The following is a 23,493-nucleotide window of genomic DNA, read 5'->3' on the forward strand; positions in this document are numbered from 1 at the left end:
CAAAGAAATAAATATGATTAAAAAAGAAAGGTGCGGGAAACACACAGAAAACGATTGGATAACTCCTTTCGTTGTGATTATCAGACAACAACATTTTTAACAGCTGACAAAATAAGACAATTGAGGATAAAGGAAATGCTGATCAATTTCTCAACATTTTTGGAAAGTGTGTGCTATGCAGTATTTTAGTCATTTCTAAATGATCAGCAGCACTGCAATGAGTGTGCGTGGTGCATGTTTGTGTTTGTGTGAAGCAAAGCATGTGCCCCTTACAGTAAATGAGACAACAAAGATAGTTTTCCCCACAAATAACTAAATATGATTAAAAAGAAAAGGTGTGGGAAAGACACAGACACTGATTGGATAACTCCTTTCTCTGAGATTATCAAACAACAAAAGTGTTCTTTACTTATGATATCTTTATGATATTCACTCCAATTGAAGGGTCAAAGGACTTGACTAACGAGGTTTACTGGTCATCTGCCCTGCTACCTCCTAGAAAGTTGCTGAGGATTCTTATTTTGTCTTTAGAGGATTTTAACAGCTGATTTTCTTTGTCTGCTTTGGTAGGGATTCAACATTTTATTCAAAGTGGGCCTTTGGAGTGCTGTCCCGGTTTTGTAAACATGTTTTGGGGATGAGAAACATACGGTCCTTTTTCTATTTGTACTGTATCAATGTGCAGAAGGAAGCCTGCATCTACCCATGAGAGGCTCTTGGTCATGACAATGCGAGATATAAACATTAATGGTGTCCTCTTTGACGTAAGCTAAAGCTCAGGAGAGCCTGTTGTCCATGAGTAGACACACGCATCCTTCTGCACAGAGCTAGGGTAGAAAATAAATGTTCCTACATGACACAACTCAATAAAAGGTCTGTTAATTATCTTGACTAAACACGTAATGATTTGAGATCAAGAAAATCTGAATTGTTTTATATTGTCCTAATGATAAGATAAAACAATGATTTGCTCCATTTACCATGACTTGAATTACGTTGTAACATAATATACAAAACAATGAAAGATCTGACACTGTTACTTTTTGTTCTGTGAACTCTTTTAAAGCGTCATTATCTAATTTCCATGGAGTTGAATATGAGCAGCTCCTTCCTTTTGGCCTTATGCACAAAAGATTTTATCTAGGCTCCTTGGATCCTCCCTACCATCTTCATAACACACCTGACGCCCACTGGGGAGAAGAAAAGCTATTATAGCTATTATAACCTCACCTCATCTCAACTGTGTCACCTTAACTGGAACCGTTTGAACACTGAACTGTGGATACATTCATGTTATAACAGTACGGTAAATGTAGCTCTAGTAACATGTAATATATTAAATTAGTTATCCAAATGCATGTTGTATGTGGTTACATGATCCAGCTTGTTTCTGCTGGTTTAATTTGTTTGCAAGTGTTGTGGTGAAAGAAACTATTTATTTCAGTTGATTGAAAGATGAAGTATCTATGTCATGTGCTTCAGTTGCAAATGCTTTACCTTATTGACACCTGCAGACACACTGTATTGATTTGTTCAGTTAACAAAGTGTGGTTCTTAGATTTGAGTAGACAAATTGATGACTAAATTATGAATAACTTGTAGAGAGGTGTCATCTATCACAAGATATCATGGATCTACCCCAGTAGATAATGTATTGTTTGAATGAAACCTTAAACAGGCCATGAAACCTCCTGAAAAATAGGTCACTAATATCAAGTTATTTTTTTGTTATATTACTTAGCTGGGAGGTTAGGGTAGTTTTCATTGATTGTTGACTACAATCAGGAATCAATTTGCACCATTTGTGCTTTTTAGAGACACAGTTGTTAAAACAAAGGATCTGCAAGACAGTTTTTCCTCTACATCCTCACCTAACAAAGATCAGCGGTCTTCTCCGGCTCTGATAGGCCACCAAACAGCCCCGTGGGGAGGAGTTACAGCCTTTGGGCTCTTTGTATTTGCTGAAACAATAAAGTACCTGTCGTTTCATCTGAGAAAGGGAGGGAGGGAGAACAAAAAAAAGAAGTCAAATTTAAGCCAGAGCTTCTTCCCTAAAGTCATTTTGAGAAACAGCATCACACATCTCGCCTCAAGGCAGTGGCTCAACAGAAAAAAGTCATGGGAACGCCAAAATTAAAAATGCTGAAACTTTTGCTTTTATTGACCTTCACAGAGGTAAGACATTATACTTTTCTCATTTCACACTCATTTCCTCTTAAATGTTTTAACCATAACTACAAATAACAATTTCAGTGTCATTGGTGTATCTTTTCAAATCTTTGAAATAGTGCATATTTTATACATCCAGTTAATAATCGTGTGCAGAGGGAGGACTTTTGAGTTATATGAACACAGGGTCTTTTGAGTGTCACTGCTTTCAACAAGTGCATGTGGCATGCCCAACCTTAGCTCAATAGACAAATTCATTCGGACCTGAAAGAAATACCTGCGCCGACCGGTCCTGAAATCTGTGTTGAGTGAAGGTAATGTGCAGCCTGCTGCCTCTCATGCGCCGAGAATATGATACAGGCATTATATCCTGAGGCATTATATCCTGAGGCATTATATCCTGAGGCATAATTTGCCTGTGAGATACCAACAGCTACCCCTTGGAATAATGCTCTTGTTTTGTAGAGTAATGTGTTTTCTTTTGATTTGGATCATGTTATTTCCTTGTTTCATTCATTAACCTGCCATGTTTGATCATTTCAGATCTGTGCTGCACAAAACGGTAAATAGTCCTCTTTTGCATTTTCCTTAACGTTATGATGATTCAAAACTCCCCAAAAATGTAAGCACCTTATTTGAAATCTATCACTTAGAATTATTAACCCCTAAAATGTATTAATTTCCATAAACAAAGGTTAAGTCACCTTTTCTGAATAAACCAAGTATGTGTATTTCATTAGCATCTGGGATTTGATTTACTCACAATATAAAAAAAATCACCCACAAGTCTTTTTAAATGTATCCCATCATAGTTTCCTTCTCTATCTCCCTCAGACATCACTCTGTCCGTGTTTACGGTCACATCTAAGAGTATGACAGTGCAGTGGAGCAGCTACACTGGAGCCAGCTCCTACAAGATCACAGCGACACCAAAAAACACACCTGGACAACCCGTCTTCGCTCACTTCAGTGGCAACGTCGTGACGGGCTCCGTCATCTCCCTGTCACCGAACACAATGTACACCATGCAGCTCGAAGCCATGGACAATGCTCTCAATGTCCTGAGCAGCGCAGACACAGAGGATACAACAGGTCAGTAGCTACTGCAGGGAGAGGTGAAGTAGGACAATGAGTCCTGGGGGCAATTCAGATTTAGATCTTTACTATCCATAAAGAAAGCCCTAATTTATTTTACATTTTTAAATTAGTGGCAAGAGTCCTGAGTCTTAACTTTCTTAATGTATCATACTTTTAAGACCCAAAATCATAAATGAATCAAAAGAAAACTAGTTGTTACTTAAATTACCGTACATTGGACATCACCTTTGGAAGCTTTTATGGACATTTCTAGAAGTTCTATTGTCCAAACTATTCATCGACAAGGTAAAAATGGTAAGTTGCAGCTCTAATTTTCAAATATCTTCTTATCTATTGCATAATATACAGTCTAAACTCCATATTTTTAAAATGAATACGGCTTAACATTTTTTAAATGTCTTTCTTAAATGTGGTGCAGAAGAAAAGAAACGTTTAAGAACTCAGGAATAGTACACATACTTAAAAATTGTACTTCATAGTAGTTAATGTACTTAAATACATTTCACCACTGCATTTATAATATATATTTTTATATGTAAGAAAATATGACTAACAACCATGTTATAATGCTGTGTAAACATGTTTACATCTATGATTTGTCCTGCAGCTCCTGAAGTGCCCAGCATCGAGCAGGCCTACTCTAAAAACAGCGACAGCATCACTGTTGAGTTCACAGAGGTCTCCGGGGCAACCAGCTACATCCTGAGGGCGCAGTCTGAGAGCGGCGATTACTTCTCTGAGATGGTGGTGGTCAGCTCCCCCGGCACGGTGGTGAAGCTCAAGCCCTACACAGACTACAGGCTGAGTGTCATGTCCGTCAACTCAGGGGGGCGGAGCCAGCCCTCGTACCCCATCGAGGCCAGGACAGGTACGCACAAAAAGCAAAAAACACTTCAACTAAGAATTTTAAATAGTGACAGAAGATTGAAAACCTGCTAATGTATCACATATTAAGACTTTCACCATAAAATAGTATCTTTGTGTGAAACTATAACATTTAATAATTATATCTTTCACCTATTTTACATGTTGTAAGCTTTACCCCTGATGGCAATCGGTGTACGAAGGTTGAAACCTATCTGTTGTTCCTGTAGGACAATAAGTTTGTTTGCTCACTCCGCCGGTCATAACAGCGTGTCATTTCACTGTCTATTGTCACAGTGTCTGCTCTTTGCAGCCAAAGCAGGAGGGTGGAAACTGTATCCATGCTTTTATAATATACTATTATCATAATATGAAAATCAAAACCATGAGAACTGGGTTGTCTCCCTTCCCTGAAGGAGTAATGTAACATTATCAAGGGGGTGTTGTTTCCATTTCACAACACTTACAAAACAATTGTCAGGGGACTAAAAGGTTTTCGCACATTTTTTTATCGAACTTCAAGAAAAGCTTTGCAAAAAAAAAACAGTGCACTACCGTTATGCATAGCGATGCATTGGTTCATTGAGATAAGCAGTAGGTGGCAGTGTAAATAAAAGATTGCCAATGAAATATAAAAGTTTTGCTTGGTTCGAGTATTAATGTGCTACATCTCTTTTCATTACACCTTTTACATAACACTTTTTGCATATTTTCAAGATCCTTTAGAATTGAAGACGTTTCCAATTGGATTTTTTATGAACAAATTGAAAATGTGCACGGACAGGTGGATGAAAATTAATTGTGTATTTTTGTCAATGTACATTTTTTCTCATCACTTTCTCCCTCTCCCTGTGTGTAGTGGTAATGGCACCCCAGCTGAACACCACCTCTCCTAACAACGCTTCCATTGTTGTGACTTGGCCCCCGGTGGAGAACGCTGTCCTCTACATGCTCTGCATCATTCAGGAGGGCTCCAGCTCCCGGGTCAAACTGAACACCACTGACACCACGGTCAACTTTAATGACCTTGCAGCAGGGACCACCTACTGTATCAAGGGCACAGCAAGGGACTCAGAGGGTCGAGCTGGAGACGACCTCACTGTCTGCCAGATCACACGTAAGCTTGATAAGAACATACGTAGAGCATGAATGTATCAGATCCTGTTGCTCATGTCTGTCTGGTTTCACTGACAGGTCCTTCCAGCCCAGATGTGACGTTGGTCCAGGTGTCTCCGGGACGGTCGATTGGGATCGCTGTGTATTGGTTGTTAGTGCAGGGAGCTGAAAACTACTTGGTCTGGACCACTAATGGTCAACACTGTAATTCAACAGCTGATAGTTACTGTTCTATCGTACCAGTGGAGTGTGGCCAGAACCACTCTGTCTCTGTCACAGCCTATAACAAAGCTGGTCCCAGCAGCCCCTCGCAACCAGCAGACTACATAACATGTGGGTATATCACACACAACCACAGCCACATAAAAAACAACTTACTTGTCTAGCACATCAATGCTTTTTGCTGAAAAACGACTCTCATGTCTGTAGTGTCTTTACGAAGCTACAGCCAGCAGCTTAGCCTAAGGGAAACAGCTAGCGTCTGAAACAAAAACACATTTTGACTAGTACCAATACCTCTGAAACTCACAGGTTGTCAAAACAAATGATGTACAGATATACATACATATTATCATGTTTAATATTTACAAAAATGGGGCAAGCCCGTAGCAGCTGCCATATGTTTAAATCTGACCTGTGACTCGTATATGGCCATTTGTCCTCTCTCTCTCTTGCCCCACATAAAAGGCTTAAAAAATCTTGAAAAAGCATTAGTTACAAAAGTGCTTCCCTGTCTCCAGTCTTTATGCTGAGCCGAGCTAATCTTCTCTATCTTCATATTTATCGTTAAAAAATCATTGCCGTTTGAATCAAACTTTTGTCAAGAGAGAACAATTTCCCAAAATGTCAAACTATTCCTTTACCAATTCATGTCCATTCTCTATCTCTTTTTCTGACAGATCCGTGTCCCCCAGAGAACATCTGGGTGGAGGAGCCCGAAGAAGGCAACTGCTCGGTGGTGTGGGATAGTGTGCCAATGGTGGAGTACTACATGGCTTTCATAAAGAGGGATGACGGCACTGAGATGTCGTGTAACACCACTGAAACCACCTGCCAGTTTTCCTGCATGTGTGGCTACACCTACCTGACCTCCGTCTTCCCCTACAACAAGGCCGGGTCAAGCCCTTTCGCAGACGTCAGCAACTACACCACCAGTACGACCAGAAGCACCCACATGTAGCAGCACCACAAATACATGTTTTTTGTTATCAAGTCGGAGGGCCATACTAATGGATTTATATAATTTAGCTCATTAACTTCACATAGTTATTACTTTCCAATTACCACCAAAAATCTCCCAAAGAATAAAATTGACTTTCTTTTTAAAGTACCACAGAAATGTAACCTGTTGCTTCTCAACAGCATCCTTTAAGAAACCCCCCAAATGTACATTATCCATTGTAACACACACCTGATTTGGTTTGGTTTTTTGGATTTTATTTTCTAACTTCATAGCTCATGAACGCAAGGGTTTTTGGCAGCTGACTCTTAAGTCTCAGATATCGGATATTCACTGAGTCCTCCGGCATGGAATTGTTCTGAAAAATTGTCCTTTTCCACAGCACACATTTTAACACGTTATGATGAAAAAGATCAGTTGAAAATATTCAAAATATAGCTGGCACCTTGGGGCGAGCTGATTATCTACTGTAGTTAATACACTGGTGGATAAGTACCTCATACAATCACGCATGAAACCATTCTAACAAAACCTTTTAAGAACACTAGCATGGCTTTGTAGAACAAATGAAATGGAGTGCATGTTATTAGGTACAGCTGCATCGTTCCTGATATGACTAGTAAAATGCTATAGAAACTATAAAAGTAGGAATCGCTCTCCACTGTAGACAAGACACATTTGAGAAAAAGCAGTGTGAAGATTATAAACTACCTAGGTTTCACACAGGGAGAAAAACAATGCCTGCCTAGAAGTTTCAAAACATTTTTAATAACATCTGAAATCAGCAATATGATACTTTGTATAGCATAAATGTTGATTAATGTTCTCATCTCTTTTTGAATTTCTTCTCCCCGTCTCTCCCCAGTTCCTTGTTGCCCACAGGGTGTTACCATACAGCTAGTTTCTACAGAGACCCTTGAGATCAATTGGTTGCCGGTCAAAGGGGCCGAGCTGTACCAGACCATGGCGGCACAGACTAATGATGTCATCCACTGTAACGACACAGCTCCAGTGTGTGCGCTGTCAGATTTGAAGTGCGACACAGCTTATTCTGTGACCGTCACACCTTGCAGCGAGTTACGAGGATGCAACCACACCTGCACACCACACACACAAAAAACAGGTATTAAAGGGGCTATTAAGAGTGACATCCCACTTCCTAAAATACACATGCTCTCATGAGAGGGAACCCAGGGAAGTCTTTGAAATGGGCTAAACAAACCTAAAATATAAGCTAAGGCATAACACAGTGATGCTAGTTTGAAATTTGGGGAAGATGTACTTTTTGCTTTCTTGTCATAACTAAATGAGAAGATTGATTCTACTTTCATTTCTTTCAAGCCACTATCAGCTGCTGGTTAGCTTTGCACACAAATTGGAAAAAGGCAGAAACTGATAACTGATATGTTCTACCATGGATGTATAAAGACAACTGGTTAAAGAAACAGAGCCTGGTTTTGAAGTCTATTTAAGATAGTGGCCAAACTGTGGAGTTCGGGTCCCTCTGCATTCTTTTTTCTTAAAGGTATATCAGTACAAAAAACGTAAATAGCCCTTTATTAAATGGTGTACCTAAAGTTGAGGAAAATTCAGGTACATATTATACCCAGAAGAAGTATAATTGATTCCTTAAATGCTGTATCTAGCTCTCCTGATACACCCATAGTGGTATCAATCATCTCATATGACTCTTTGGAATGAAGTGTTATCATATTCCCCAAAATGTCAATGTTTCTTTAAAAAAATATCTCACTCACGCTGCATTATCTCTTCTTTTTTTAATATGAAAACAGCTCCGTGTGCTCCAGAGATCCTGAATATGACTCAGAGCAACAACTCCACATACAGAATCCACATCACAACGCCTAACACCCCAAACACAAATTACACCATTAAAGCCACCGGACGCTTTGCCACACACACCTGCCAGACAACAAACTCGTCCTGTGAGCTCACACAGCTGCCCTGTGGTTCGTCATATGACGTCATTGCAGTGGCCATCACAACTGTGGGGAGAAGTCTTCCTGGATTCAGTAAAACCTTGGAAACAGGTAGGATTTGTTATAATATTGTAGTAGCCTAACCATTTAAAAAATGTTTGACGATTTAAGTTATCATAAAAAAGAAAGAAAACAAATCCACAAAGGCAAAAGATATGAAAACATTTAATTGGCAGCTCAGAATTTAGAGTTAAATGCTGATCCTGCTGGTAATCATAAGCTAGGCTAAAATAGGCTTCTTATAATAATAATAATAATAATAATAATAAGAGATCAAAAAGGTATTGTTGGCTAGTCGCTAGTTTGTGTAACAGACCTAAAAATAAATACAAAAAGAAATGTAATTATATTAAGTTACAGTCACTAATAAATAATGTAACAGTATCTTCACTCCGGTCTTGATTATTGCTATATTATTTACTCCCCAAGGTCCTTGCTGCCCCACATATGTAAATGTAACCCAGGTGACCCAGGCTATGACAAACGTGACCTGGTCACTGGGCAGCAGCGCTCGCTCCTACGTCACCTCCCTGACGTCTCCACGAGGACACGCTAAGTGCCACACTCTGGACACCCACTGCTTGATGGGATGCATCACCTGTGGCACCGACTACAGTGTTCACTTGGAAGCCATCAGCAGCACAGGACACAAGTCAGAGTGCAAATATTATGGATTCTCATCAGGTAAGGGCAAATACACACATGTACACACACACAAGTTTAAAGGGGACCTATCATGCAAAATGCACTTTGTAATATATTTTATACATAAATATGTGTCCCCGGTGTGTCAGGGAACTCACAAAGTGTCAGAAAACAAAACCCTCTCTTTTCCTCCGTACCCAAATCTCTAAAAACGGGGGTACAACGGAGCTGATCCAGATTTGCGTCGTGGACCCACGGCACTAGCAGAAAGTTGCTATCAGAAACAATGCCTGACGTGTTTTGGACGTAATATGGTCTTTGTTTACATTAGCAAGCATCGCTAACACTCAGAGCTAACCAGTACTGGAGAGCGCACATGTGTAAAAAAGCAGGAAATAAAAAAAGTAACTCACCTTGTGGTAAACCCGCAAGAGAAAAAGCATTTGAGCACCATACCGTTTCAGAAATAATCCTTGATGTGGTTTGGAACATGATGGCGTTTAACCACGGCAGAATTTACCGGTATCTGCCGGTAGAATTCTGAGCAGGCATTAGCTCCCCCTCCTCTTTTTATTTTTTTCAAGCTAAGGACCCAAAATCAGCAGTTCTCTAACAGGGCTGAAATAGAGGGATATGAGGGATGTCTAAAATGCAAGATCTGTTTGGTATTTTGAGCAAAACACATCACAGACATGTTTTTATATATTTTTATACATCCGAGACCCATAATATATGCCTAAAAATAGCATAATAGGAGACCTTTAAATACTTTTTGGTAGCAATGTAGTCAACAGTACAAAACCAGTATGTGTTTGACATGAACAACTTTATTCCTCATAACTCAATCGTGCAGGTGCCTGTTGTCCGACAAGTTTGAAGCTCTATCGCATGCGAAGCTACTCCCTGCGGGTGTCCTGGCGCTCTCTGGGCCCTCAGACTCACAACCACACAGTAGACCTTTACGGGACGGGAGCCAACTACACCTGCACCGCAGCTGCCGGCAGCAAACACTGCGATATCGAGGAGAGAACGTGTGGGGACGTCTACAAAGTAGTGGCGGCACCAGTGGGACAGGACGGGATCAAAGTCAGCTTCTGTCAACCGAGGACATACTCCAGTGAGTCATGAAGTGCATGCAGCATTAACAAGATGTATAAATCACCTGTTTATTCGTATCATTTGTGGTTACAAGTTTCATTAATGCGTTAATGTTTATTATATTCTCAGTTCCCTGCCCAGGAAATCATGCTGGCATGCGTAAGTATCCTATAAACTTCACTTTTAGTTTGCAGAAAAGAAAGGAATAGATTACCATTCTGTTATCTGCATCTTGATAAGAGTTAGATAAGATATGAGAGTTGCATTGACATTATGATCTAGAAAGGGGGGGGGGGGGGGGGATGGGAATATTCTCATTCATCAAAATGTCAATATATTAATGTCACCTTTCATTCATTTGTCTGAAAACGGCTAATGCACTGAAACTGTATCTCTCTCCTTAAGTGATTTCTCGCGGAAGACGAAGTGTGGATTAGTTGCGGTAAATGTATCGTTACTCATCTCCCTCCGGGTAAGAACAATATGTCTTCAGACGTTTGGAGTTATCTATCGACATGAGACAAACAACTTGCTTTCCCCTACATGTGAAGTGTTTTTCTAGATTGTGAAAATGTGTGAAAGAATTTGATGAAAGCTGCTTTCACAGAACGCATCCATGGTATACCTTAGAGCTTCAGGGTATCCAGTGACAGCATCTCAAGCATCTTAAAATTGACTGTGCCTATAGTGTGCTGGTATAACATTAGGCGTGTTTAAGTAGAAGATATAGCATAAATACAAGCACAGGTGAGGCTGATCTCTATACGTCTTTTCCTTCTGGGACTTTTGGGATTTATGCGAGTCCATAAAACATGGGATGAATGACCAAGGTAAATTAAGATGGAGAAATGCTGCAGGATCGTCACACGAGCATCATATTGTGTTTGTGATACTAGATAAGATGAGGGATATTTGATAACCCCTGACTCAGTATGACTAAGCTGTATTCTACTTTTAGCATTTAACGTTTCACAAAGAATGTTCTTATTGCACAAAACATCCACTTATTGAGTGTGATGAATAAGTACGGAAGCTATGATGACATATTAGCAATTAGGCCTCGACGATGGAGTATATTAAATATTTTTGAATCAAAAACCTTGATTTTGATATTGCAAAGATATCGTAAGATTGACTTTTGGTGCTTTCATAAAATATGTTCAGGTACAGTATGTGGATATAATGACTTAGAAAACAAATAATAAATATTAGAAATGACAGTAATTTACTGAAATGCAGCCTTTAAAACCAGGAAAAGACAACACATATTACACTTTAATGATATCCAAAATATCTAGTTCTTTATCTAGATCTATATAATATTGATTTATTGCACAGCCCTATTGGCAATAACCACCTTTTCCACTAAGTCCAGGTTGATCAGTTCTCTCTCTCTTATCTTTCTAGCCCTTCGGTGAACACCCCCCACCCCATTACCGTCAATACTCGGCACAGACAGAACACTGTTTACACCAACAACAACTGTTGAGACCCAATCCACCCCGATGGAATTTCACTCTTGTAAAAGAATATCCAGATTTTGTGTTACTGCTGTTTGGAAAAAATGCCTTATAGAGAATGTTAAACTGTTGAAAACAATGAAATATATGAAAGATGGGTTTAAAATAGATAACTTTGGAAGTGTATCCAATGATTCTGAAAAATATTCTCCATATTGTTACTTTTTATAATAGCCATGATTTTTATCTTCATGTTTTAATCAATGCAGTTGCCCTGTCATAATGAATCTTCGTGTAACCTCAACAGTAAATGTTAAATAAGCTATTTTAATAGAAGCTTAACAGTGAACCTCCCACGTGAATGTAACACGACAAAAGTCATTCAAACACTAAATGAATTTGGAACAAGAACCTAGGACTTCTCCAAGTAGAGGGCCTCCACACGGTGCTGTACGACATGTCTGTGGGCTTTGGAGCAGGAGAGGGTCAGTTCAAAGTGGGGCAGCAGGTATCCATCTCGATAGCCCGGAGTCATGCATGCCATGTGGAAGATACGTCTGATCCGATTGCTGGAGATGGATTCAGTGTTACTTCTGCTATCATTGGATTTGTTTTCTCTCCGTTGACAGACGAAAATAATAAAGTTTTACCATTACAACACTGTGTGCTGTCAATCATCTTGTGTCCGTTTTCTTTATGAAGTCAAATATGTTTTGTTCAGGTGCGGGGGGGTTGGATACAGGAGCTATATTCAGTCCCGTAAGATAAACCAGAAACTTCCTGAAGTAGGTCTTAATCATTCAGGGGAAATGTTATGGAAGACCGGATGGACTCACTTTCACTGGAAAGTTGTGTGACTGAACCGTCTCTGATTGAACTTATTGCACAAGCATTGCAAGGTTGGATGATGACGATGACGATGATGATGATGATAACTCTATAAGTAAAAGACTAAATGTCAATAGGCTGCTTATTATTGACTTCTTTAAAACACCAATGAATGATTTGTTTGCATAAATCACGTTAACTCTCAGGCTTTGAAGTTGAGTTGCACATATTCAAATAAACATTGACTTTGATTAATACTAATAAAATACACTCGAATTCCAGCTCTTTTGAATTGAGCAAATTGTGCTATTAATCCTGTTTTACAGCAAAGACTGTCAATCAGGATTATGGGGAAGTTAAGAATCATCTAGAACAGGGGTTCCCAACCCTTTTCCCGAGAGCCCCCCCAAATTACACCTGTTGGAAGTTGCGCCCCCCCCCCCCCCACACACACACACACACAAGGGGGGGGGGGTGCAACAGACAAGGCAACAGCGGTAATTAGAGTTTATGAGTCTCAAAATGCTACAACTACTGTCACAAACTGGATGAATGTGACGTATTTTGTTAAAGGAGGATGAAAGCGTATTTAAGGAGCACTATTGGAGTGACTTTGATGGTTATTGGACTCAGGATGAATTCATTTGGATTCCCGCTGTATGAAGAAATTCATATTATGACGGCGCAAGTGTAAAAAATTCGCAAAGGGATTAAACTGTTTAAAACACATGCTCAAAGTAAGCCGGATTTTGCCGATGTGTTCATGTGGATTCAAAAGTCGTAAATAATCCACAAAATGGAGGAGACCGATCTGATCGGAGCAACTGTGACAAATAATCCAACTGAAACCGGCATGGACAATGACTATGTTTTAAAAATGCGCTTATCCAGACAAGCCCGGTTTGGATACCTTACGCGCAGAAGAAACATTTATATTATATTATATTATTATTATTTATTATAGAAAAAAGTATGCATTTCTGTCTTTTTATGCCTTTATTAGCTACTAACTTGAATTTTTATTAAAATTAATTATTTTGTATACGTTTATTGTAATGTATACAATCATGTATTGTGTAACAATTATATGTAAAAAAAAAAAAAAAAAAATCTAAATATGATATTAGGCCTCAAATCATCTGAGGCCTGGCGCACTCCCTGCGATTGTTGACGCCCCCCCAAGGGGGGCGCGCCCCCCAGGTTGGGAACCACTGATCTAGAAAGACAAGAGGCGTTCTTATTGTCATGTAACACTCATGGCTTTATCTTTAGGTAACAGCCTAAGGATGTGTCTCTTTGCAACAATACAATGCAGTATAAAATGAATTATAAAATGTTGTTTTACGAGCATATATTTGAAACAAAGTCATTTCACAGTGATGATGAACTGTGTAAGTGTCTTGGTCCACTATTCATGGAGTGAGAAATATAAGTGTTATATTACAAGTAGACGAGAAGTGAGGTTTTCACATAATTCCACACAATGGGTGAAACTGGAGCTTCATTTGTGATCCGTCTAAAGATTATGACATGATATGAAACGTGCTGAAGGTTTCACTAACATGTGTCCCAGAAATCGATCTTATGTTAAGACTTTATGATCCTTATTGGAATCTTTGAATCTCAACGAAACAAACTTAGTTATGTACCAATGTTTCATTTTGAATTCATTCCAAAAACAATAAACCAAGATATTAACACAATAATAACTACATATTTGTTAACTTGGCAACCAGTCCAAAAAAGTAGGTTCTTATTAAAAAATGGACAACATTAAACATTTCCGAGAAGAATTACATAAATCCCGGATTTAGAAGGGGGGACTATGACTCCTATGTCATACAAAGGGGGTCGTATTACTTTCTGTTCTTTATACTAAAAACACAGCGAAATTTGTTTGGATATTTAGAGAAAAATCACTTGTCATGTTTGGTGCTTATTTTCACCTTCTAAGCGATGTTGGTCAGACAAAGTCTCCAGAGATACCAAAATAAGATATTCCAGGAAGATGGAGGAAGTGTAGATTGAGCGTAACAGGGGGTGGGGGGTTTCAAAGAATCCTAATCTACAGTACACCGAACATTGTTTCCTTCTCATGATGGCAGGGGGCCTAAAGGCATTCACCTGTCCTCATTTAGGCTGTCCTGATTGGTTCCCATAAAGTTGATCTCCGACTCTCAGCCGTTAAATATTGCAGATGAGATGCAGTGTGAAGAACCCACATACTGTATGGATGTACAGTAACGCACTGCAACTCTGACAATCACAATGGATATGATATGGATGTTTTATTCAGTGATCCTTTTGTCTGTCATACAGGTAATTAAGCTTTTCATTGTATATAAATACGTTTCTGTTTTGCTTTAATTTCATCCTTGTTTTTTCATATTTTAATGTCCAATGTTTTTATTTTCCTTAGACACAACATGTTTTGGCAACAGGTGAGTGTTCTGTTTTGCTGATAGTATTGATGTGAGCAGAGACCCTGACAGATTACATTTTTTTTGTTCATCACCGAGATGGCAGGATAGTTCGAGATATTGATAAGAATGTTCCTATTCAATAGCTTTATCATTTAAATATCATCACAGTGAATCTTCATATAGTCATCTATTCTTCTGTTATATTTAATAATGTATAACTTATTCTAACTGGAGCTTTGATCAAAACCATTTTAGAAATTAATCAAACATATTTAATTCACCCAAATCCTAATTTCATTCATTTTTATTTGTTCCGTGCATGGTATGCACAACTTAATGTATAACAATTATTTACAAAACATGTCTCTACAAACACACCATACCCGAAAAAGAGCAGGGAGAAGAAAATAATCTTATATTACCTGCCCATTTCGCAAAATATATATAATAAATATATACGAACCCTATTGTAAAAAATTGAAGATATTAACTAAACTGATCAATTAAAGACAATATAATGTGATTAAGTGTTTCACGTCCAACATACAAACACTGCTGCTAACTGAAAAGCTTGAGGTGGATTGTATGGACAGAGGATTTGATTAATTGAAAATAAAAGCAGCTGCTGCTCACCACTAGAGGGCCACTGCTTTATATGTAAAAGACATCCCGTTTACCACTCACTCCTACCGTAAATGTGTTCATTAGTGCCACAACTTCTTAAACATGTTTCTTAAGGGTAAGGGTATGGAAAAAGATCTGTGCCTGAATTCTGAGCAAGCAGTGGGACGTTTTTAGCACAGAAAATATTTATCACAACCAAATATATTATATAGGTTATTCACAAAATGATATAATTCACTCACAATAGTCCATGGTTTGATATTCCTGCCAATACAAAAAACAACACTATAGTTAAATAAAGTAAAATTCACGGATTCAATTAACTTTATTTTACCCTTTCATCTCAAAAGGCAATGAAAATGATATTCCTAGACAGATATTATTCCTTTTCTTTCTTTGTTCAGGATGTAGTATAGAGTCAGTGACTTCTCCTTCAGCTTCAACACTGAATGTGATATGGAGCAGCTACCTTGGAGCTACGGTATATAGACTGGACCTGAGGGTTGTGAACTCCACCAGCATCGCCCCAGTGGTGGTGTGGCAGCAAAGCACAAACAGGCTGATTCACGGTTTGAAACCCGGACATGACTATAAAGTCACACTGAAGGTCTTCGAATACAACCATGTGGTGTGCACTAGCTTTGAAACCACTAAGACAGGTAAAGAAAACACTTAAAAAAGTTACCATATAAATGAAACTGAAAAGCAACTTTGTTAAATAATGTTGATGTCTTTATCTTTCATTCCCACAGTGCCAGCCACTTCTCAGATCACCTCTTCACAAGCTATTTCCAGTACATCTATAAAGTTCCAGTGGTCTAGCATGGTTGGGGCAGACGGCTACATCTTGTTTGTGACAGAGTTGATTATTGATCCCCCAAAACAATACAACGAGACCTTCACAGGCCCAGTTGGACAAATGGACGGCCTAACTCCTTCTACAACGTACAACTGTTACGTCTACTCATTAAACAGCGCCGGAAGAGGGGCCAAAAGTAATACAAGGACAATCACAACGTGTAAGTGCAAATGAAATGCTGGTTTTGTTGTTTTTCAGAGGGTTCCATTTTTGTAATGCGGATCAGAATCAAGGTTCCTTCAAAAAAAATGTCTAAACAGCGTGTTATGTTTGAGCAAATCCTTTACAGTTGGGATGTATACAAACATGACTGAGGATAAAAAAATGCATAAGATTAAACTTGTATTTTCTCCTGGTAGTGGTACAGCCACCAACAGGAGTGTCCATAAATACGACGGGGAAGAGCACAGCTCGAGTGATGTGGAACACTGTTAGTAAAGTCTTGCGTTATCAAGTGGCCGTGAGTGACAACGACAAGCCCAGCGATCAGCCGGTCATCAGAAGCACCGCAAAAACCACCATGGACATCAGTGATCTGGAGCCCTGTTCCAGATACACAGTGGGAGTATCATCACTCAACGGCTTCATGGTTCCTGGGGAGCCCTCTGCTGTTACATACAACACCTCTAGTGAGTATCTTAGCAGCAGAATGGATGCACTTGCCCTTTTTGTTTTGTGTTGACCGACTACAACCTTACTTAAGTATAAAGGGGTAATTCCCAACTTCCTTTGATGTTATTCAATCCCATTTATCTCAACTCAAGTTAGTATTAAATGCAGACGAATCCAAACTCAGGATATTCTCAAATGGCAAAAAGTTAACTTCTATTCTCCCTAAGAGTTGTACTGTTCAAGGAACTGACATTGAAAGAGTCACTTCATACACATATCTAGGTTTTATTATTGATCAGAACTTATCTTTCAAGTCACACACTGAAAATGTTGTTTCAAAGCTAAAAATAAAATAAGGTTTATTTTACAGAAACAAATCCTGTTTCTCCTTTCAGACAAGGAAACATTTGATCATTTGATTTACCGGTTTTGGATGATGGTGATCTGCTTTATATGAATGCCTCTGACCAGTGCCTAAAGAGTTTGGATACTGTGTACCATTGTGCATTACGTTTTGTTACTGGATATGGATATCGTGTACACCACTGCACTTTGTATGCTGCTGCTAATTGGCCATCTTTGTCTGCACGCAGACTTTCCCATTGGTTGGGTTATATATATATATATATATATATATATATAAATCTCTCTTGGGCTGGTTCTCTCCAGTCTATATGCGCTCCCAAGAATTTATTCAGATGCTGGTTCCTAAATTGAGAACAGAACTGGGTAAAAAAAGCTTTTAAATATGCTGTCCCTTATGCTTGGAATAATATACAGAAGGAGCTGAAACTGTCAGATTGTATCACTATGGGGGAATTCAAGTCCATCTTAAAGGACAGAGAACAAGAATCTATTGGTCGATGTGATTGCTCGTATATCCTATAATTGAAGTCGTTTTAAATTGTGCCAGTTTTTACTGATTTGTAATAGTTTCTTTTATTTGCATATTGACTGGTTAATGTGCCATTTCATTTGTGTTTTATGACCGCTGTATTCGTCTGCCTGTATTGTCTGTGTTTTATCTGTTGTAACTTTGTTCATGCTGCCCTTCTTGGCCAGGTCGCTCTTGAAAAAGAGATTTTAATCTCAATGAGTGTTTACCTGGTTAAATAAAAGGATATATAATATAATTCTTCCCTTTCCAAAATCTGAGCTTGCCCATTAATGAAGATAACAAATCTGGAATTTACCAGATTATAAGTATTTTATATATATACGTCATATGTTATATGGACTATACAAGAACAAATAATAATTTTGTTGACTAAAAAGTAACCTTGTGACCTTAATTAACCCAGTTCGACCTCTTATGAAGGCACACAAAACAAGATATACGTTTTTGGTCTAGTGAATCTTAAAACCTTAAGCATTACATTTCACGCAGGCAGAATCGTTCCTATAAAACAATGTTCTGAAACATATTCTGAAAACCTGTATCATCTGTTCACACATTTTTCCTCAGCTATTAACCCGGTGACGACAGTCTCAGCTGAGTACAACTGCACGAGAGGCTTGGTGAAAGTAACTTGGGATTTGGTATTCGGGGCCGACTTGTACAGGGCAACAGCCACTGATGGCACTGGTGCGGCCCTTAACTGCACATCGGCCTCCACAAGCTGCCACATCACCATGCTCAAATGTGGTGAGGAGTACCAGGTCCATGTAACAGCCATCTCAGACGACTGTGAGAGCATCTCCAACGTCCATTCCCCGTTCAAGACAGGTAGGCCTGCTCTTGTGTAAACTACAAAAGATGGCTTATATTTGTCTGTACTTTCCTTGTGAATGTATGTATTGTCCCCCCCTTTCATTGTGCCTCATCACATGTCTGTATATGTTTCCTACATATCCACACCTTCTCATTTTACCTCTCAGTGTCACACACACTCACAGTTCAGGACACATTCAAAGCTCTTTATCACAACATTTCCCCATAACTTCATCCTCTAGGGAAGCTGATTAGGTTCCTCCCATTGTCTCCTTTAGGATTTTCTCAAGCTGAGGGGTGAAACACACACTCTCTTTTGCCACCAAGACCAGCTATCCAACACCAGTCGGTCAAGTGTCTTTAGAGTCTATTAAGTCAAGGACTTATCTCAAAGGTCAGCTCTCACGTCAGTCTGAGTGAAAAGGTAAAGGAGACAAACCATATACAGTCCGCCTAGGGAAATATCTACACGCACACACAGCAAAATTGCCTGTTTACTCCAATGAAGTGTTGAATGCTGCAAAGAGGGAAATTACAATAGGAGTAAAATATCTGTATCTATTTGACGACCTTTGAACAATAGGAGGTGAATTGTGGCCTGTGAATCTGCTGTGAATACTTCATTTTTAAAACAATACAGTGCGTCACAAAATACTGATCAATATAAACTCCACTCAATTCTGCATAACTGGACTTCTTTTATGACATCCAGGCAGATTTTGAACATTTTTAAACCGTTTTATTCCCTGTTCTTATAACTGTTCTTTGTCAAAATGTTTCCCCAGTCCCCTGTGCTCCTGCTAATCCCGAGACAAGTCACGATTGTTCGAGCAATGTGATCATCTTTAGCTGGCAGCCCACCAACAACACCCAACACTATGTGGCAACGGCTGTGAACAAAAGTGGCCATAAAACTGAGTGCAGGACGGCAGACAGCAAGTGTTTATTCACTAACACTGGCTGTGGTCAGTTTTACACGTACACTGTTTATGCCGTCAACGATGTATGCAAAAGCGAAGCCAGCAATCCTGAGTTTGTCCGGACCTGTGAGTATGATTTCATTTTGTTAATATAAATATATCATGAATCCAAAATACATACTACAGCACAACTTGTTCTCAATGCTTGTCTGGTTTTAGGACTGTTTTTATATAAACGCATATAATTGTGTATTTTGACACACATTGCAATTGTGATTTGATTCTTACGGAAGAGGATTAGGGCCACATGATAATTCTTTTTGGAGTTCAGAGATTAAAGTCAGAATTCTGAGATTAAAGTCAGAATTCTGAGAAAAAAGTCGGAAGTACGGTAACTGTAGTGAACCAACTTCAGTGAGAGACTCACTTCACATTATGCAGTAGTGAAACCGTGTGGCTGTTAGCTTCCTGTCCTCTCTGTTAGCAGCTCTGTGCTACAGGCGGCTCAACCAAATTAGTTTATTGGGTGGACATAACTTGACCATGGCCGTATTTGCTGTCTTTTGGATATTTAATGCAAATATCAGACTTGTTTCATTGCTTGCTCTGCGGACCGTCCATGCATGTGGTTTCTTTGGTAAGTAAATTCTAGTTCTCTATTTATATTTTACTGGTGTTTTATTCAAATAGATTTGGCATTTGAATGTATTTAAGCGAGGATTCTTTAACATATAGTGAGAATTGCTAACATTTGTCTCTGCATATTGTGTGATTATTGCAGTGACACAACCAAACAGCATGATTCTACATTAAAGGTGGGGTAGGTCATTTTGGAGAAACCAGCTAGAATTTGAAAATACACAGCCGGAAAAAATCTGCCACTTCCTTACAGAGCCCCTCCTCCAACACACACGAACGCGCACATGACCAATGAGGGCACGAGATAAGTTTGTGCACAGATGGAAGGCTGACAGGCAGGTAGGCCATCCAGTTATTTTAGCCGGGCCGGCTAAAATGATTGGTCTTGCTTTTTACAGTACTACGGCTTCCACAGATGACATTTTTTTATGGATTTTTTGTCAAAGCACTTAAGATATTCATTGCTATCGGGATGTTAAGAGCATTCCATGGAATATAACAAAAAGTGTATCTCGAGCCGGTTTCTCAAACTTACCTACCCCACCTTTAAGTTTTGATAACAGTTAAATATTATTTTAATAAAAACTGATATTTTAATGTTGATGAACTGTTCATTGATAATCTGATTGGAGTACACAGCTGAATAAAAAAAAAACACTTGTCATTCCAGTTAGGTAAGGACATGCCTGAAAGACACCGCTGTATCACCATTTTCTCCTTCTCTGATGAAAAAGAACATCCACAAGGAAAATAAAAAGCTGATGTTATGAGATTCAAGACCAATAGAGGAAATTCACTGAGAAACCACACTTTTATTGTGAAAACAAAGATCTGCACACTGAATAGTTGTGTAGTAACATGCTTCCATGCTGACGGAACCATCATTTGTTTGTGACGTTGCACCTCAGAACAGGTATGTTATTGTCAGGTCTATGAAGTGTGGCAAAAGAAACACAGTCAGCTGAACGAAGGCACCTTTTTCATTGCTATTTCAACATGTACAATCGATGAGATGATTATTTCTATTTGCCTAATTTTATAAGCTTCACAATGCTTGTGCCTTGTACCGCAGAATTTGTCACGTCACACACAAATGGTGCTAATCTGCAGTCAGATTTGAATGTTTTATCTAACATTTTCAGATGCTGAATATGAGAGGGGGAACATAAATGTAACACATGCTTTAGATAATAAATAAAGAAAATGTGACTGTTAAGAGTGGTTCAGTTTTTTAGGTTGACTTTACTATTACTGTATTACTAAAATCTCACGTCTGAAGATTTCATTTAAAAGAAGGAGAGGACCCTTAAAATAAAGATTGGTCTTTCAGTACATTATGTTGATTTTGTCCTTTGAATTGTTTGGCTAAACTCAAGTAGCTAGAACGGGTAATTATTACATTTGTAATGTATACAGTCTGGTTATAACTTAATGTTTTAGATTTTGATATAAACTCGTAATTTACTAGATTAAATTATCAACATTGTCGATCGAACTAAACCCATTATTTACAGGATTAGATCCGGGAATTAAATTACCTTAGCGAATAAGCTAACACACTTGCTGCTAGCTAAACATTGTCTCCATTTCATATTCTAACGCCTTTTCGCTGTTTTTACGAACGCCAAAACAACACATATATATTTATAACTCACCTTTTGTTCTTCCATTTGGAATATGGTTTCCTCCGGGACCCTTCTGTCGCGCAAAAAGTCCGTTACCTCCTCTAATGTTCCCTACTGCATTATGAGAGTCTCTCACTGAAGTTGGTTCTATACAGGTACCCGTACTTCTGACTTTAATATCAGAATTCTGACTTTTTTCTCAGAACACATCCCAAAATCCTCTTCCGTAGAATCTTGATATTGGAGGGAATTACATTTTTCCCTCCAATATCAAGTGTTCTGCCTTTAAAAACAGTGTTCTGCCTCTAAAGATATTGCCCCTGGATTTGCACCATATTTAAGTGAGCCTTTTTATTTCTCCTTTCCTGCAGCTCCTTGTCTCCCAACAAACGTTAGGACGGGAGATGGTTGTCACTCTGAAAAGTTGATCACAACCTGGGACTCTGCAGCAGGAGCTCTCTCTTACACTGTAGAAGCACAGGGGAACACTGTAGAAACCTACAACTGCACCTCCGCCACCAACAGCTGTGCGATAATGGGAATTCCATGTGGTGAACATCTCAGTGTGTGGATCGTTGCCTCCAATGACAACTGCTCCACTGAAAGGGTACTGGGAAGCGTTGCTCAGACTGGTAGGTACTGGGAGCTCTGTGAGACACTTACTTACATGTGATTTGATTTTTGCTTGTTATTGTCTTAACACAAACTTCTCCTTTCTTTAGTTCCCTGCAAGCCAATTAATGCGTCAGTATCAGTTGACTGCAGCCAAGACTCTGCTAGAGTTACCTGGGTGACAAACATTGGTGTCATATTCTACGTTGCCGTCGCTGAGGATGACAATGGGAATGTGCACAGTTGCAATTCAATGGGCCCCAACTGCTTGATCGAAAACCTGAGATGCGGACAGAATTACACTGTCAGCGTTATCGGCACCAACATAAAGTGCAACAGCAGCTCCAGTAACCAAGTTAACTTTATGACAGGTAGGTCAGAGGGTTGGAAAACATACTAATTAGATTTAAAATGTTGATTCATGATTATATTTGGAGGAAGAAAAAAACATTGCAACAACATTTTTACTAACTGGAAACTCTGGTTATCCTTCAAGTTTTTACTAACATCTACCTCCTTTTAAAATGCTCCAAAGCTGGATGCACTGTTCATCTAATCAACTAAATCCTCTGCCTCTCCATCAGCTCCTTGTCCTCCAACAAATATTGAGGCGTTCAGAGACTGTGATGCCAACCATGCTCTGATAGTGTGGCAGAACCATAACCCCACAGGCCTCTACACAGCAACCATAGTGGATAAGAGCGGGGATCAGCTCAACTGCACCAGCAACACGGTCAACGACTGTAAAATCCGCTCTCTGCCCTGTGGAAAGACATACAACGTCACCGTCACCTATGATAATGGAAACTGTCAGTCCACCTCGTCACAAATCACCATGGACTCAGGTAGTAAATTAAGAGGGTTCAACTGTTTCTGTTTCCATTGCAAATTACTTATGATGTCACTTCTCCCCTCTTGTTTAAGTGCCATGTGGTCCTGAGGATGTGATGGCCAGTGTGGCCTGTGTTACCGGCGAACTGACGGTCACCTGGAACATCTCAGTTCCTACA

The 23,493-nt window shown here is 39.1% G+C and overlaps 2 protein-coding genes across 2 annotated transcripts; both read left to right on the forward strand.

Annotated features, from left to right (window-relative positions):
* Nucleotides 1–2,118: 2,118 nt before the first annotated feature.
* fndc7a (fibronectin type III domain containing 7a) lies at nucleotides 2,119–10,607 on the forward strand. The gene is made up of 13 exons (XM_034138270.1): nucleotides 2,119–2,175; nucleotides 2,713–2,731; nucleotides 3,004–3,261; nucleotides 3,875–4,135; nucleotides 4,991–5,248; nucleotides 5,326–5,580; nucleotides 6,147–6,401; nucleotides 7,293–7,550; nucleotides 8,221–8,478; nucleotides 8,857–9,111; nucleotides 9,926–10,189; nucleotides 10,300–10,329; nucleotides 10,576–10,607. Exons 1-13 carry the CDS (start codon nucleotides 2,119–2,121, stop codon nucleotides 10,605–10,607), a joined length of 2,460 nt encoding a protein of 819 aa, XP_033994161.1.
* Nucleotides 10,608–12,087: 1,480 nt separating this feature from the next.
* On the forward strand, nucleotides 12,088–23,423 carry LOC117488580 (fibronectin type III domain-containing protein 7-like). The gene is made up of 10 exons (XM_034137575.1): nucleotides 12,088–12,115; nucleotides 15,910–16,164; nucleotides 16,258–16,500; nucleotides 16,724–16,993; nucleotides 18,442–18,702; nucleotides 19,473–19,733; nucleotides 22,243–22,503; nucleotides 22,594–22,854; nucleotides 23,068–23,305; nucleotides 23,408–23,423. Exons 1-10 carry the CDS (start codon nucleotides 12,088–12,090, stop codon nucleotides 23,421–23,423), a joined length of 2,094 nt encoding a protein of 697 aa, XP_033993466.1.
* Nucleotides 23,424–23,493: the final 70 nt, after the last annotated feature.

The sequence above is a fragment of the Trematomus bernacchii genome, unplaced genomic scaffold, assembly GCF_902827165.1.
Source record: "Trematomus bernacchii unplaced genomic scaffold, fTreBer1.1, whole genome shotgun sequence".
Lineage (NCBI taxonomy): Eukaryota > Metazoa > Chordata > Actinopteri > Perciformes > Nototheniidae > Trematomus > Trematomus bernacchii.

Excerpts from the sequence above, each read along its gene's own strand:
- fndc7a (XM_034138270.1), top strand. The coding sequence starts at position 2,119 with ATGGGAACGCCAAAATTAAAAATGCTGAAACTTTTGCTTTTATTGACC. Across the intron at positions 3,262-3,874 it reads AGACACAGAGGATACAACAG|CTCCTGAAGTGCCCAGCATC; the intron begins GTCAGTAGCTAC and ends TTTGTCCTGCAG. Across the intron at positions 5,581-6,146 it reads ACCAGCAGACTACATAACAT|ATCCGTGTCCCCCAGAGAAC; the intron begins GTGGGTATATCA and ends TTTTTCTGACAG.
- LOC117488580 (XM_034137575.1), top strand. The coding sequence starts at position 12,088 with ATGTCTGTGGGCTTTGGAGCAGGAGAGG. Across the intron at positions 16,165-16,257 it reads CTTTGAAACCACTAAGACAG|TGCCAGCCACTTCTCAGATC; the intron begins GTAAAGAAAACA and ends TCATTCCCACAG. Across the intron at positions 16,501-16,723 it reads CGCCGGAAGAGGGGCCAAAA|TGGTACAGCCACCAACAGGA; the intron begins GTAATACAAGGA and ends TTCTCCTGGTAG.